We start from the raw sequence: 17,011 nt of genomic DNA, 5'->3' as shown, positions 1-17,011 counted from the left end.
TGATTTGATGTTGTTTTTTGAATTATTAAACAAAAGTCAGTAAGAAATTCTTAGGTGCCCTGTAATTTGGAGGAGTTCTATTTCCACGCAGTTAGTGTCACTGGCCCCGTGCTGTCCTCCTTCTCCTAGCTCACCACACCAAGGAGGGCCCATGCTGCACCAGCAGAGCCCAGAATTCTCTTCGGGGACCCCCATAATTGCCGGCCAATGGCTTAGGAGGCGATACCCCAACTCAGGGTACGCTGGCCTTGCTTCTCAAACCTAGTAGACGAGCAGAGGGGCATGCAGTGTTTCCAGAGCGGGAGCAGCAGAGAGCATCCCTTTCTTTTTTCAAAAGAAAAAAAATGCACCCTTCCTTGGCAGAGTCGGTGCCTTGCTCATGGGAGCAGCCCAGGAGTGTGGAGCAGAGGCTGGCGCACAGGGGTGCACCCTGACGGCGACAGCCAACATGTATGAGGGCTCCCAGGTGCCGGCCCCCTTGCAAGCACTTTGTGTGATCTCTCCCATCCACCCTCAGAGATGAGTACTAGCATTACTCATCACATTGCCACGTGGGCACGAGTGTCAGCCTCATTTTCTAGATGAGGACTCGTGCGTGGAGAAGCTAGATAGCTTGCTTGAGGTCACACAGCAAGTCCATGGCTGGGTGAGGCCTGGAACCCAGGAATTCTGGCTGCCGAGCCTGTGTGCAGACCTGCTACATGATACTTTCCCCACTAAACGGCAGCTGCGCGGAGGGATGGATGGATGAGCACTGGGCTGACTTAGCGGGGATTCAGCACGTTAGGGCTGGTATGGTTCAGATGGATGCAGGGGTGTTAGGTGCTCCCCCAAGGGACAGGGTGTCAGGAGAGGTGAGGAATGAGTGGCTGTAGGTGGAGAAGAAAAGGGGAACCCCAGGCACACAAGCATCCCTCACTGCCCTTCACTCAGCCCCTTGCCAACTGTCCAGGGCGCGAGCCTTCTGTGGTCCCCTTGTATAGGACACAACCTTTAGGGCCATCCATGGAGCTTCTGTGTCCTTGCCCGCAAATGGGGTAGGCCAGTGATGCTCCAGGCAGCACCCCCCTGCAGGCTGCCCTCCTCCTTGCCAGCAGTAGTGGAACATCTCCTGCCTGCTCCTCCACCCCTGTGGCTTGTCCTGTGTTCATGGCCATGGGCTCTAATTTAGGTCTGCCCCTCTACCCTTCACTTTACTTAGCCCAGCCTGCTCTGATCTCAGAAGCTAGTCACTGTCTCTGCAGCCTGTGAAGCATTCCCTGTGTGTGCACAGAGCCTCGCACAGCAAAACCTCCAGCCTCCCTGCCTTTGCTCTCTCTGGCTATTCCTCCTGCCTAGAATTCCCCACCTTGGCTCCATCTGTGTTCTGTTATTGGCTGCTCAGTCACCAACATTCAGCTCAGGCATGGCCTCTGCAAAGCCTTGGGCCAGAAGCTTCTGACCCGTGACCTGTGAGCTCATTGCTAGCATCCTTGTTTTGGAACATCCTTCTGGCTCCAGGCCTCTCTGCTTGTCTTGCTCCCTGGCGCTGTGCACCCCGGATCCCTGCTTGCCCTCCTGGCTCTCACCTGTACCTTGTTCTGCCTTCGAGGACCCTGTGCACCAGGGTGTGAACTGAACCTGCCCAGTGAACTCCAGTTCACCTCCAGTTCCGCTCTGGTTTTTGTGACAGGTCTGTCCCTTACAGACTTGGGGCTGCATGGTCCTTCTTTTTTTTTTTTCGGAGACAGAGTCTTGTTCTGTTGCCAGGTGCCAGGCTGGAGTGCAGTGGCGCAATCTCAGCTCACTGCAACCTCCGCCTCCTGGGTTCAAGCAATTCTCCTGCCTCAGCCTCCCAAGTAGCTGGGACTACAGGCGCGCGCCACCATGCCCAGCTAATTTTTGTATTTTTTTAGTAGAGGCGGGGTTTCACCATGTTGGCCAGGATGGTCTTGATCTCTTGACCTCATGATTCACCCACCTCGGCCTCCCAAAGTGCTGGGATTACAGGCGTGCATGGTCTTTCTAGAAGCGAGTGGTCTGGTTTGATGGAAATGGGTAATAAGAATCCCAAAGAAAGCTCTTCTAGCATCTGCCTTCCAGAAGAACGATCCCATTTCAGGCTCAAAACGCAGAGGGAACCAGTGTGTTAAGCACAGAACAGGACCCAAGCGTTAATTCCCACTCCCTCCCTGTAAGCATAGTGGGTTTTTTTCATTAACTCTTTAACAGAACAGCTGAAACTAGAAGCAAAGTTGGATACTTTCTAAAACTATAGATCAAAAGTGAAGTTAGGACAGCATAGCATTTTCTGAATCAAATCAATACTTTCTTTAATGAGAGGCTTTGCAGGAAATATGCAGAAATATTTCTCATGGTGACATTAAGATGACTAACTAGAAATGGAGTCTTTGGAGAGACTTATGCCAGGTGGGGGCAAGCTGAGCCCCAGACAAGGGTTTCTGGGGCAGATGCACTGAGGCATGAGAGGCAGGGCAACTGAGCGTCAGCGGGTGCCATCCTTGAGGTAAGTTTGAAGAACTTTGTAAAACTGGAATTTCAGAATTTCTCCATTGGACTGATTGTGCCACGAAGAAGGGAGCTTTGTGGAAGCATTCCTCTTTTGTTTCTCCAACCAGCCTGAATGATTAGAGAGAGATAGTGTTTGCAAAGCTTCCTGCAAGCGATAGCCTGATGGTGGAGGCTCGGTGTCCAGGCAGGTCGCGACAGGGTGGAGGGACTAGCCTATTCTCAGAGCAGTGTGGCATCAGCACAGCGGGAGGATCACGACGTTGCCAAGTTAAGCTGCAGGGAGAAGAGCCCAGCCTGAAGGCTATCCAGCCGGCTGTGTGTGAGAGGGTCACAGAAGCAGGTGAAGGGAGGATCAGGGAGCCCAGAATGACCAGCCAAACAGGAAAAGATGAAGCCAGCTGTTTAAGCAGCAATGACCTCAGGGCGAATTATTTTCTGGCAATTAACCATCGACTGGAGGCAGCTCAGAGGTGCAGCTGCCTGGCCTGTGTGTGCAAACAAGTGAGGATGTGGAGTTGGGAGCCACAAGCCATTCCTGTAACAAGATGTCACTGTCAGAAGGCTGAAGGTGACCTCTACCCCTCCTGGCCACAGCCCAGCCTGGGCTATCCAGCCACAGCTATGCCGGAGGTTGGGACTCAGCCTTTCCACTGGGAGCAGCTCTTCGGTGAGGACAAGAGGATGTGTGCTCACCAATTTCTGATAATAACATACAGTCCTGGCCCTGGGGGCTGGGAGAGGAGAAGAGGACCAGGGCTGGGACAAGGGGAGCAGTAGATGAGACGGAGTGAGGGCAAGTTGGAAGAGACAGGGAGGGAGCAAACTGGATCCTGGGGAAGCAGGAGGTGTTCTACAAGCACATCAAGAAAATGCAGCTGAACAGTTCCACTGGCTCACACCCGTAAGCCCAGCAACTCGGAGCCGAGGCAGAACTGCTGAGTCCAGGAGTTCGAGACCAGCCTGGACAGTATAGCAAGACCTGTTTCTTAAAAAATAAAATAGGAAAAAAGAGAAAATGTGGCTGAGGACATCCAAAGCCCTAGTCCAAATGTTGGAGTCTAAGAGGATCACTCTGTGTGTGCGTGTGTGTGTGTTTGTGCAGTGGTCGGAGCACGCCTGGAAGAACAGAATTCCAGAACTATATGCCCAAGACAGGCATCCACTGGGCTTCAAGCTGGGACTACTAAAAGCTCAGTTGGAATGGGTTGGGTGACGGCAGCACCCAGAGAAGGCAGCAGGGCCTGGCCAGCACGCTGTGGGGGATGAGGGCCAGATGCCCCATGGGGAGAAACAGCCCAGGGGACTCAGGGGATGCTGCCACCCAGTGGATTCAGGTATAGGGAGGTGATCAGTTGCCACCTCCTCCCAGCCTCCCTGGAAAGGACTAGATGTCCCCACGACTGTCTTCTCACGGGCTTTGGAGAGAGGTGATGCAGCCTGTAGTTACCTGTGCACAGGGGTGGACAGAAAGGACTGTGTAGGTGGCGAGGGTGCAGGTGGAGAAGAGCAGTGGCAAGGGCCCAGGACAGGACTGGTGTGGGGGCCCCAGCAGTGGTAATTCATTCTAGGACAAAGCTGGCCATGGAGGGTGGGGTAGGCTACCAAGAACAACAGTGAGGAGATACCAGGGAACAGGGCAGCCTAAAGGTTAGAAAAAGTCCTGAGGCCCAGAGAGGTCAGAGCCTCTGACCAAATCCAAACATGAACTGAAACCACCTACACAGTCCTTTCCCTTTTAATACAGGCACCTAGTGCTCCTCGCTAGAATCCAAGCTTAGAACTGCGCCACTGTCCCTTTCTTCCTCTCCCCTTCTCACCCTACTTTATGCCCATCAGAGCAGGAAATGCTGAGAAAGTGCTGGAAATGCTTGTTGAGGCCGGTGCGTTAGGCAGCCTATCAGTGCAAGATGGAGCCTCGGTTGCAGAGAACTGGAGGCGGGTGGTGCGGAAGCTCGTTGGCTGTAAGAACTGCCCTGTTGCGACAGTGTTGCTGGAGGTGGTGGTGATCAGGTACACCCACTGCAGCCTGGAGAGGCGAATGCTGACACAGTCTATGAGTCTCTAGCGCAACCAGTTCAAGGCTGGCTCTTTGAGATGTTTGTATCCTGCGTCCCGAAGAGTCTTTAGGCTTCAGGGGTCGTCCTGTCCATTCCCCTGGCTCTACCACACAAGTCACCCTGGATGAGGAGAGGCTCATGCCAGAGAAGGTGGGGATTCTCCAAGCTCTGGCTGTAGGAGAATCTTTGGAGCATGGGGGCATCTGAGCAAAGGTGAATGGGTGAGAAATGAGGGGCGGATGCAGTCCAGTTCCCGGGCCCAGGGACCCAGCTTCCCCTGAATTTCCCACTTGCCCCAGCTTCTTTAGAGGATGTAGCCCAGCCAAGGCTGCGGGCCCCTGGGGGCAGGGGATCCAAGAGGAACTCTTACTTATTTAGATCTCTTCTCAAAGGAGCTGGGTCGTGGTGATGGTGATGAGAATGAGAACGTTCATTAAAGCCACATTTTTACCATCTTTATATAACATGGTGACTTGTTTCCTAAACCCCGAAAACATTTCCTCCTTATCCTCATGCCTTGTCCCATAGAAAATGGCAATGCCAAGGTGGCAAAGCAGAAGGCGGTGACTTACCTGAGGCCCCAGAGCAAGCTGGGCAAGCTCCACGAAAACTTTGAGACTGAGCTCAGATGTTATTTGATTCTGGACCCCATTCCCCTGGCTGACCAAGCCTTGGCATATTTGATGGAAGTGTTGCAATTCTGGCTCCTCTTGTCTTCAGAAATTAGTTTCTAGAACTTCTTACTTTTTAATCCATCCCCTGATAAAGACCCAGTTTAGTCTGAACCATCCATCGTGATCTTCATTTGGCTTAAGATGCAAAAGTTTTCAGAGCCCACATTCAAAACTCTAAAAATATCTTCCTCTTTTGATCTAGGTGGCATCTGTCCTGGTCATTGGCCTCAGGCTCAAATGGCCTGAATTATCTGTCTCTCTCATGCAGCCTTTGCTAAAAGAGAAGATCTGGTGTGAATAATTTAAACCCTATTCCCATCTCCTCTCTGCACATTTCTGAGACCAAGCTGATCATCATTTCAGCACCAGCAAAGATGTGCTATTCCTGTCCCTGATGAGCATTTCCTTCTCGAGAAAGTGACTTCGAGGGGCTGCAGATGTGCTCGGAGGAAGGTTTGGGCTGAGACAGATGACATGCCCCTGTGGGAGCTGGACGGCCCCTCTCTGGGTAGCTCCATGGAAACTCCTGTGTTCGCCTCCCGCTCCCTCCTGATCCAAAGTGGATGTACTTTGTTTCAGGTGGATGTACTTCGTTTGAGGCCTGGTCTTTCATCTTTCCTTCTCCTCGTCGGGGACCACTTTGTCTAGCACTAGACTCACTGTGCTTCTCCTTTGGGACTTCCTTCAGCCTTCAGCTGATTCAAGGTTTCAAAAAAAGGAAGTTAGACATGGGAGGAGAAAAAGAAATGAAACCGAGAAGGAACCGCTAAGAAGCCTACAACGCGCGTACGCTGCCTTAACCACACGCTTGACTGTAAATGGGTTTAAACATTCCTACTTGTGTTAGCCCAAGAAAGGTTCTGCAGCCACTTTTTTGGTTTAAACAATCAAGTGCTCAGTAATCCGGCGGCTGGTGGGCTGGGATGTGGGCTACTCGGCTCCTCTGCTTCACCCCATGCTCCGTCCCTGAACCAGTTCTGTCATTGGTTCTTTCAGACCAGGGCAGGGAACGCCAAGAAAGCAAATTCCAGGGCGTGGGGTTTGCCATTTGCTGGACCGCTGGCAGAAACGCGGTCCTTGTAGTCCTGTACTGGTGGCCAGGTGTGTGTGCATGCACGTGCAGGTGTGTGCGTGTGCAGCTGCGCATACATGTATATGCGCACACATTCACGATTGCATATGTACACGCACACTTCTTTTCTGTTTTCAGTTTCAAGCTGTTGCCTCCCTGATGTGTCTGTTTAGTGACTTGAGCCAGAAAGACCCCTGGTTCTATGTGGGATGAGAGTGAACGCAGGCAGGTCTCCACAGAAGTGGGTAAAGTGGAGCTGAGAAGGACAGTATCTCATGCCAGCATGTCCAACTGCCACCAAGTCCCAGAGGGATGACAAGGCTCTCTCTGTTTGTTGACTCCTTGAAGCTCAGGAACACGGGGCAAGAGATGCCCATGAAGCCTTTAGGCAATCGCAGGACTGTGACCTTCACTAAGTCTCCACATCTCTCTCGCACACTCCTGGGGGCTTAGGGCTTGGTCCCCTCTGGGCAGGCCATCCAGACTAAGTGACAGTCAGATTGTGTGTGGGGAGGCTAGAGACATCTGCTCTTCGTGGATCAGTCTGAATGGCTGGACAGATCTTGCAAATGGATTGTGTAAGACAGAGTGTAGAAGAGGAGGCTGTGATCAGTGGCTCGGAGAGCAGAGTGTGGTCAGGTGCTAAACCTAAGGGTTTTCTGGGAAGAGCTCTTAAGATTAGACTGTTCTCCCCCAAAGCCAATAATTCTGAGTGTCTCCATTAACGCCTCTCCCAGCCAGTGTCCTTCAGCCTGGAACCTGTGGATGGAGGATTGGACCTTGTGATCCTCAAGTTCCGTTCCAAACCAAATATGCTCTAACCCAGATGTGCTGTTCTTTTCTTATATGTAATGGGAGCAAGGAGACACTGGGATGTCCAAGGCTTCTGATCCCACCATGACACCCTGGTCTCCTGCCCTAGGGGTCTGGGCTGGGACCTGCACAGAGCCCTCCCTTGTAATCAGCCAGGTCTCCAACAGCCATGGCTCTGCACAGACTTCCCCACCTGCACACATCCATCCCCGCCCCGTTCAGCTTCCCGTCCCTCTGCCTTTCCTCAGCCCTGGCCCCCCAGGAGAAGCAGACTCTCGGAGGTGATTCCAACAGACTGCAATTCCCAGTCCAGCTCCGGCTCTTAATTGCTGCACATCTCAGCCCGGCTTCCTCATCTGTAAAGCAGGGGTGAATACTGCCTCTCTGGACACAGTGGGGTGTGGTGGGTCATGGTGGGTCAGAGCATGGGCTTGGAGCCAGGCCACATGCCGCTCACCAGCAATGTGGATCGCACATTTTCCTGCTGTCTCCACATCCCCACACGCAGGCTGTGTGTGCCTGCCTGGGTGACAGGTGCACCACTGTGTCAGGGCAGGCCCTGCCACAAGTTCCCCTGACCATGACCTAGCAACATTCAAATGCACTAGTGGAACCCCCTCGTGTCTGTTTTTGGTGTGCTTCACTCTGATCTCCAATAAAAATGCCTCCCCGGCTCTCTGCCCCCCACCTGCTTGGTGCAGCCTGCGACCTGGGCGCTCCTCCCATGCGACCCCTCCCAGCAGGGTGTGCAGTGATTCTGTGGGGCCTGTGAGTCTGGGAAAGTCTATTGTCCTGCGCCTCTCCCGTGCCCCCTCTTGTGGCCGTCCCTGATTGACCATCGCCTAAAACAATCACACACACATGGACAAATCACTTTCCTGCTCCTGTCAATGCACATGGTAAGAATAAGCTGCTCCTTGGGGCACAGCGAGGACTAAGTTGACACGCATGAGTGTTGAGAACAGCGCTTGGCACAGAGTTCAGATTACCCGAGACTTTGCAGGTTGCTATAGTAAGGACAGAGATAGGCGGCTCTGGCTGAACACTGGCCATTTGTGTTCTAATCAGGCCCTGGGAGGAATGCAGGGGGCTGATTCTCTTGCTGCAGGGACCACTGGCCTTCAGGGGCTCCTCAGAGCCAAGGCTCTGAGTCAGAAGAAAGGTTCCTGGTGAGAGCTTCTGCCTTCCCTTTGGTGCTGTCCGGAGGTGAGTCCTGTCCTCCCTCAACAAGACGACCTGGTGGAAGGAAGAAGGCAGCGGACAGCACGTGGCTGGGCAGCCCGTCTGAAGGCAGACCTCCAGGTGTGAGGGGCGGAGGTTCAGCCTGAAGCCTGAGGCCAAGCTGAAGGCCACGCCCGCGGAGGGGCTCAGAGCCAGACAGGACGCAGTGGCTCGCCAACACTGCAGAGGAGAGAGGTTCTCTCTCTGGGCCCAACAGCACTGGTCCCGCCAGCCTCAGGCTCCCTAAGGGCTGGTTGGTGCTGCAGAGAGAGAGCATCTCCGCCCCCAGGCCACACTCCACGCCTGGTTCACTGTCTCACCACATGCCTCCATCCAGCTACGTTGGTCAGGTCTGGGATGCACCATTGCACTCTCGAGGACCTCAGCCGAGCAACTCTGCATTGGCCAGGATGCCGGAAATCCTCATGCTGGGCCCCATGCAGTGGGGCTGGGTGAGGGCGTGGCTGGCTCCCGGCACACCAGGACCCAGTGCTGGAGAAGAGCTCAAAGCCCATGCTCTGGGGCCTTCCGCCCGCAGGCCCATCTCATCCACTGTCCTGGCGCCGTGGCTCTGGCCTCTCCCTCCCTTCAACACAGGGAGGACCGTCCTGCAGGCCCAGACACAGGTGCTTCTTAGCCATGGCTGGAGACTAGGTCGCTGCTGGTGAGAGGCAGCAGGGGACGGCCCACAGGATTCTCAGCAGCCTTCCTCTGCCACTGGCTCCCTGGGTCACTGTGCAAAAGGCTGCAAAGTCTGTGGTGGACCCCGGGAAGCCGGAGAAGGAGAGCACGGGGGCCCTTGAGGCTTCTCCCTCCTGCCCGATTCCTTTCAGACTCAGCCTGATTTCCCCTTGAGACTTGGGCTGGCTCTGCCCCTCACACTTCCTTGCTAGTCTGGACGTTTTCCAGCCTCATCTGTCTTCTTCTCTTCCCATACACTGGGCTTTGACCCTCGGGAGGGACTGTGGGGTGAAGAAAGGCCCCAGGCAGCAGGGAGCTTGCCGCTGCCAACAGGGCGTGGGAGTGAGGGAGTTGGGGTCTGGCTGAGTCCTGAGCCGGACTCCAGGCCTCTGGCCCTGCATGTTCCACCCCATCCTCCCCTCATAACACTCTGGGCAGCTGCAGATTCCCAGCTTCCCAACACCAGCCATGCACAAGGTGCTCCCCAAAACATCCATGTCAGTAGGATGGGATCAGGATCTAACTGCCAGGTGGGCGTGTTAGACAACATCACGGGGGCGTGATCAGAAAATCCAGACTGGGAGAAACGTGCTAGGACAAATGACCTTCTTCTTCAGAGAATACATTGCAAGAGGAGGAAAAAGGAGAGAAAGGGATTTGAGGGTGGAACTTCGAGACTAAAGGAGACTTAGGAGGCACATCAACCCATTTTAACACGTGGACCTAATTTAGATTCTGACTCAAACAACTTTTTAAAAAAGAACAGCTAAAGGTCAGTTGGGGAGATCTGAAACTGCCTGGCTGTTTCATGATATGGAGGAATCGGCTATTAATTGTTTTTATATATGATAATGGTAATGTTACCGTGTTTTCTAAAAGAGGATTGTTAAGTTTTAGAAGTTTGTACTGAAGTTTTTGTTTTTTAAATGTTTTTAAAAAATTATTGCTCTTTCAGAAATGTGCCGAAATATGGACAGATGATTTGCTCTCTGGGATTGCTGCAAACCTGCCCTGGGGTGGGGAGGGGTGGGATGGAGGGGAGGGTGCAGGCCAGGGCATGGAGGTGGACTGTGGAGCCCTGTGCGATGGGAAGATGGAGCTTCATTACAGCGCTTTTAACATTTTTGCATATCTTTGAAAATTGCCACAATCAAGTCTGGAAGGAGGAGGAAGAGAAACAGGAAGAGAAGGGAGGAAAGAGAGGGAGAGGAGGAGGGAAAGAGAAGGCAGAGGAAGAGGGAGAAGGAGGAAAGGAAGGAGAAGGGAAGGGAGAAGGAGAAGAGGCAGAGGGAGAAGAAGGAAGGGGCAGAGGAGGAGGAGGAGGAGGAGGAGGAGAGGCTGAGCTGCGGAGGAGTCCCTACTGCAGCTGCCGAGGCTGGCCTCCTGGCTTATGTCCTAAGTTCCTGGAGAACCCCAGGCCCGAGAGCAGCCACCGCCTCTCTGGCTGTCCCATGACCTCAGCCCCTTCCCACTCAAGGGCTGAAGCCCCTCTTACATGCTGGGAAGCTCACTGGGAAATAGGGTGGTGGTGCAGGGTCCCCCTCCCTGCAGAGCATGGGGCAGGCACTCACCATGGAGAGGCAGCCCTTCTGCTCCTGGGAGATGGTGCTGAAGCCCAGGAAGCCGGTCACCATGACGAGAGTACCTGCCCAGATGAGGATGCAGGCGGAGGCGGTGAAGGTGCTGGAGGCCAGGATGCTGAGGTAGGGCATCCTGGGTCCAGATGCCCATGGCCAGGACGGCCGCCCCGCTGATCTGCAGGAGACCACCAGGTTGAAATGGGTGGTTGGGGGGCCTCCGGAGCTGCCATTCCTTGAGTGCCCGCAGGGTACCAGGTGCTTCCTGTGCATTGTCTTATTCAGCTCTGGCCTGCTAAGAGCCTGTGAGGACAGCGGTCGCCCAGCTTTACAGATGAGGAAATGGAGGTTGAGAGAGGTCTGCAGACTTGTCCAAGCTCACACATGTGAGCGAGCTGCAGATTTTGAATCCGTGTCTGACTCCTGTCTGTGCATCTTACTATGGTTCCTACTGCATATGAGATGGGGAAAACGACTGCAGTTTTGGGCATGACCAATATACCTGAGTCCCTTTGCCTCCCAACTCCTGCCACCCTGGCCCCTCCTCCCCTCAGAGCACACCCTCCACCCTCCCTCTGTCCATGTTTCCCTGGTGGATTGGGGGGGTGCCCTTTTGAGCACCGCCTCTTGTTCAATCCTTATAGTTGCCCATTGGGGAAGCACGGCTGGGCCCCTTATCCCTCCTTGTGATGCAGAGGAAGGAACTGAGGCCCATGGAGGAAGGGTAAGTGACCTGAGTTAGGGGCAGGGCCAGGACCAGGACTGAGAGCCCAGGGCCTGCTCGCTCAGTCTCGCTGCCTCCATGATGGAAGGGCCACCATGTTAGACAAGCTGGAGCCCCCTGGGGCCACAGGAGGAAGGAGGACAGACTTCTGTGCTGTCTGATTCCCTTTCAGTCTCAAGAAGGGGCAGGGATGGGACATTTCTGATTTGCAGGTCTGGGGGATGCCTTCTTAGAAACTAGAGTACCTGGGAAACATGGCTGGAGTGGCCTGTTTTTTCCTGTGATGAAGCTGAGTACCTTTCATGACTGTTATACTCAGCAGAGCACAGTGTGTGTGTACAAATGTCCTCAAGGTGCCAGATGGTGACTATTTGGAGTGTTTTCCCAGGATTTGGGTCCTCTGGGACCTCTGACCATCTCTGTCATTTGCTCCTGGGAAGGTGGACTTCTGTCTCCCAGTCTCTCCCCGCCCCATTTAGGGATGGGTCCGTCTCCTCTGATGGGCAGTAGATGCTTCCTTAAGGGGTCTTGGGTGTTGTCAAAGCTAGAGAAGCCCTCCTGGGCTCTGTTCACACCCCCTGGTGCCTCTCCTTGCAAGTTGTCTCCCGTCTGCCCCAGGAAGACTTTCTGTGTCACCCACCCTGTCACTTCCCACTTCTCTGTTCCGGGCAGTCACAGACCTTGGCTGAGCAAATGGAAGGTGGTCCTTAGCAATGAACAGGCACCTACGTTACTTAACTGACATGCATTTTACCATTTTGCCATTCTCTCTTCTGAGCTTTGCAACAGCTCTGTGAAGATGGGGCAGGGCAGGAGGGGACATGCTATCCTCGTCTTGCGGATAAGAAAATTGAGGCCTGGGGAGAATAAGAACGTGCCCAAGATGACACCAGTGGAGGGTTTCGGAATCGAGGTGCAAACCCAGTTGTTTCATGGGCAAATCCAGGACTCTGTCCTTGGATCCCACAGAGTGGGCTGGGTCTGCTTCTCTACTTCTGTGTTTTTAATGGAGATGATTTCTTCAAAGTGCCATTTTATCTCCATGGGTTCCTCCACCAGGTGGATGGACACCACCCAGGCTGCAGCAAATGGAGTGGGAAAGGCTAACACATCATAATTTCTCAATTCCACAATGCACAATTTTCTCACATTCTAACATCTCTAAAATTGGGGCACATCTTATGACTGATGGCATCTTACACTTGGAAGTACTTTCTCTTGGTGATAGAAAAAACAACAGTGTATCTTACACTTGATATCTCAGATTCAGTGAAATCCTGGAATACAATAGGTCTGAAAATTCTCCATGGGTGAGCATTGTCTGTGACCCATACAACCTCCATGACCAGTGAGGGGTTTCCTGAGTCTGTGTTCCAGCAAAATATCCTGCACACAATTCTTTTTGACTCCCTACAGCATGCCTGGCAGGTTTAGGAGAGGGTCAACTGTGTAGAACTAGCTGGGTGACCTAAAGAGAGTCCTCGAACCTCTCCAGACCTGTTTCTTCACCTCTTGAAGAAGGGAGTGAGTAATTGTAGACCAGTATTTCCCAGCCTGTAATCACTAAGGACCGTTTGATTATTTTTTCCCATGGATTTTATGTTTTGAGGGTTTTTGCCTACCAAACACAGTGCATTAATTAAGTAATAATTCACTTCTCATTTTTTATTAATCAAAGGCACATATAGTGCCAGGAAGGTTCTCAACAGCACGAGACAGTCAACGTGACCACACTGAGTCAATCTAACTCCAGCAAAACGCCAAGCATCTTGGCTTTTCATGGGAATAGCCTCTTTATAGAAACATGCGCATTCTCCACGATCAGTTAGGCTTCGTAAGCCTGTCCCTCAAACCAGATTGCAGGCTGAGCATATGGGTCCGGGGCCACCAAAAGACATACGTTTGGGCTGGTCTGGGGACAATTAATCTGTTAGGAGGCACAGAACCTCGCTGAAACCCTGATGAAAAGCTTCGTATCCTTTGCCCAGAGAAATGGTCATCCACACAAAATAATACCCTCGGGGCTAGGGGCTGAAGTCTATCTTGAATCACCTAATGAACTCTGGCCTTGACAGTCTCTAGGCCTCCTCCACCCATATGGCACCCTAAAACCTCGCTGTACAATCGCCTGCGGAGCTATGAAAAACCCAGGCCCCACTGCAGGCCCACCTGTGTCTGTGGGAGTGGGACCCAGGGATGAATTTTTTACGAAGTTCCTGGGTGATCCCAGCTGAGAACCATTGCCCAGAATTAATGATAAAATAGGAGTCCAGGTTTCCTGCCCTCCCCTTCCCAGTTGGTGACACTGTGCTGAGCCTCGCAGAACACAGCGGCTTCCCAGACGTTCAGTCCCAGGAGAGGCTCCTTAAAGCTCTGGGTTCCCTCCCCTGGGAGGAGTTGCCTGGAGCACCACTGAGATTTGTTCAGGACCTGAACCCCATCCTTTCTGTCTGTCTGTTTGTTAGGGTGTTTTCTTTGGCAGAAGCTTTGAGGTAGAAAGTGGGGTAATCCTGATGAACGGAATTTTCATCTAAAGGGACAAAAACCAGATTATGCAAGAAAGGAGAAAGCCTTGGCTCCCAGGGGAGTTGGAGGCTATGAGAAATGTAGCCCAGAGAGGAGCAGCGCTGATCCTGCCCACGGAGGCCTGCTCTCTGCCAGGGCACCTGCCGGCCATGCAAATGGTGCTGGGATCTTGCAGAGCTGGCTGGGCCAGGGTCAGCCAAAGTGACAGTGGGTCCCCGGCCACACACAGCGGAAGGGTCTGGAAGGGGTCTGGAGGGACACGCTGCCCCGATTAAGGTCTAGAGAACAACACATCCACGTGCGTTGCTATCCAGAAGAAATCAGATGAATCTGAGTCAGCGGGGCCTGGTTATGCTTAGCCAGGGGTCTGCAGGAGCCAGAGGCCTGTGAGTCCTCTGGGGGCTCCCACCAGGGACACGATCAGCTCTTTAGAAAGCAAGCTTTCCACTGAGCAAGAGAGGGAAAACTGCTCACTGTTGGAATGGGTCTCGAGAGGGTGCCAAGCGAGAGCAGAAGTCAGCAGGCTGGGTGCCAGTCCTGACTGTGCCCTTGACTGGGTATGTGACTGTGGACAGACAGTTGGCCTCTCGAAGCCTCAGTCTCTTCATCTGCAAATTGGGGGCGCTGGATGGGAATATCTCTGAGGTCCCTTCCACATGGTTAAACCGTCCCTGTGAGTACTGGGCAACAATGTTCTGCCAAGACACCTCCAGCAAGATGCTTCTGGACCAGCGGCTCATGGCTGTTACTCAGACCACTTGGGAACTGCCCAGTTCAGGAGAGAGCAGTGGAAGAGGCAGGAAGAGGAGGACTGGTGGGGCAGGAGAGATCTGACCCCAGTGTGCGGTTTTAACAACCACTGGCGTAGAGCTGATTCAACAGTATTTGGCTCTTTGTAGAAACTGGGTTGGTTTTCTGTGGAGTATTAACTGCAATTCTCAAAGCCATAGCCTGTGGCCGATTAGCCAGCAAACTCTGCAGAGGGTGAAGCCAGGCAATGAGGACGCGAGCAGGCCAGTGGGGCGGGGGGTGGGGGGAGCAGGTCACTAATGCCGTGCAATTTTAGGAACTTCCCATTTGTAGGAGAGAAACATTGCCAAAGTGTGGCTCACGTCATCATGGGGAGAAGCGTTAGCCTAAACCGCCACACATGCTTGGCGCCTGATAGAAACAAGGCAGCAGGCCTGAAGGAAAGACTTCTGTGCTGAGAGCTGGGGGGAGGACAGGTGAGGGGCAGGAGCCAGGACCATGGGACTCCCAGTAAAGAAGGATTCCCCGGGTAGGGGAATTCTCTACCTTTGGTGCCGGGGTTGGGCGGGGGAGCCCATGGCACGGGAGGCAGAAATGCACCGGCTGACAGTACAGTTCGTTTATTTGATGTTTGCTACTACGTGCCAAGCATCACACTGGACTGAAAAGGTTTTTGGCCTGGACAGCAGTTCCCCCATTGGGAACCACACACATCATCCGTGCCCCTCCTTCCAGGTCAGTCTGGTCCATGGCACCATCACCCACCCACCCCAGACCAGACCAGACACCTCAGGGTCACTACTGACTCTTTCCTCTCCTCTCAATGACAGCCAATTCCCCTCTGCCCTCAAACCTGTCTCCATCTCCGCACCATCAGCTCCCAGCTCCTGCTCTACCTGCAGCCTGGCACACTGTGCCTCAAGGGCTGATCTCCAAGGCCCCCCCTGCTGAGCAATCCCCACGGGCTCCAACACCCACAGCCCCAAGCCCAGACTCTTCCGCGTGGCCTCAGGGCTCTCACGTCTGGCCTTCACCTATTTTTGGCTTCATCTTCTGAGGCTTTCCTTCCTCCACACCTGGGCTTTAATTGCCATGAACAAAGTCATTGCTTTTCTTATAAACATTGTAGATACTCACTATGGCAGCAGGAGTAGAATGGTAAAGAGGGCAAACTTTGGGGTGAAGTGCCAGTGTCCGAGTCCAAGCTCCTCTGTTTATGGCTGTGTGGATTTGGATAAGTCACCAAACTCTGGGCCTCTGAGAGGCTCTCTCCTACCCCTTCCCAACCTTCCTTTTCACGTTGTTCTCTTTGACCTTCCTTTTCCACTGAATTCCTACTCACCCGTTAAGCCCCGTCTTGAGTGCGGCACCTGCTCTGACTGTGCTGGGCAGGTGAGCTCGTCCCTCTCCTGCACACCTGTGGCACTGCTCACCTCGCAGCAGCCCTCGGCACAGGGTTGGGAGACTCCCCCCACTCCCCTCAGAACCCCTGGCCCAGCATACCACCTGGCACCCGGGAGCCGCCCACGTGAGTGTGGGACTCCGTGAACGGGGCATAGTAGGAGGTTTTGGAAATAGCGGCATCTGCTCCCCTCACCTGCCTCTGGGGCAACAACAAGTATCTCTCTTCCCTATTTTATGGCCGTTTTTATTTTCAGAGGGACAGTCCATAAAGTGCTAGCAGTCCCCGAGCGCAATGGACTTTCCTCCAGGTCATTAGGAAGAAGCTCTTGGAAAGGCCTGCAGTAGCCCCTGAAAAGGATCTTCACGCCAGACCAATGCTTGGCTATTCTCGTTCTTTCTTTCAACCCACACCTACTGTGCACTTGCTATGAAGATGCTGGGCTCTCAGGCCACAGTGGGCCCCATGCCTGACACTGCCCCGGCCCTCATGTCACCGGCTCGTGGCTGGTGGAAAGGCCCAGCAATCACCAGGGTGATTGCCATTAGGAAGAGAGAAGAATGGGTCTAATTTCAGAGTGGAGCAGGTGCAAACACAGACTGGAGCTCAGGAGAGGACTGGGAGACCATGTCTGAGCAAGGCTTGGTTGCTTTTAAAGAATGGTGCCCCATTCCCACATCAGAAGAGTCAGCTGAACCCCAGGCTGCAGCCCCAATAGTGCACTGCTGAGCCTGGCGCTCACATGCAGGGTGGATGGCACCCCAGTGCCACACTCGAGCCTCCGAGCTCTCCAGGAGGGCACAGGCAAGCATGCATCAGGCACTGCAACTCACCCTACTCATGGCGACCCTCCTCTAAGCACCAGGCAAGCATTTCTCCCTGACCCTGCCCATGCTGCTGTTGCCTCGGTTTGACTGAATCTTCAAGGACAGGCTTGTCAGGCTAGGAGGCCGTTTTCTACTTTGAGGCATTTTTCTTGGCTCTCTGGTTTTAAAGAGCACTT

The 17,011-nt window shown here is 53.6% G+C and overlaps 1 protein-coding gene across 1 annotated transcript; it reads right to left on the bottom strand.

Annotated features, from left to right (window-relative positions):
* Window positions 1-1,961: 1,961 nt before the first annotated feature.
* Window positions 1,962-11,181, bottom strand: LOC135275420 (tetraspanin-11-like). The gene is made up of 2 exons (XM_064377532.1): window positions 10,601-11,181; window positions 1,962-7,073 (listed from the first exon to the last, which is right to left on the bottom strand). The coding sequence occupies exons 1-2, from the start codon at window positions 10,877-10,879 to the stop codon at window positions 7,062-7,064; spliced, it is 291 nt and encodes a 96-aa protein (XP_064233602.1). The 5' UTR covers window positions 10,880-11,181; the 3' UTR covers window positions 1,962-7,061.
* Window positions 11,182-17,011: the final 5,830 nt, after the last annotated feature.

The sequence above is a fragment of the Aotus nancymaae genome, unplaced genomic scaffold (genome assembly GCF_030222135.1).
Source record: "Aotus nancymaae isolate 86718 unplaced genomic scaffold, 86718_ANA_hifiasm-v0.15.2.pri h1tg000016l, whole genome shotgun sequence".
NCBI lineage: Eukaryota > Metazoa > Chordata > Mammalia > Primates > Aotidae > Aotus > Aotus nancymaae.
This window is presented reverse-complemented; position numbering and strand designations above follow the sequence as displayed.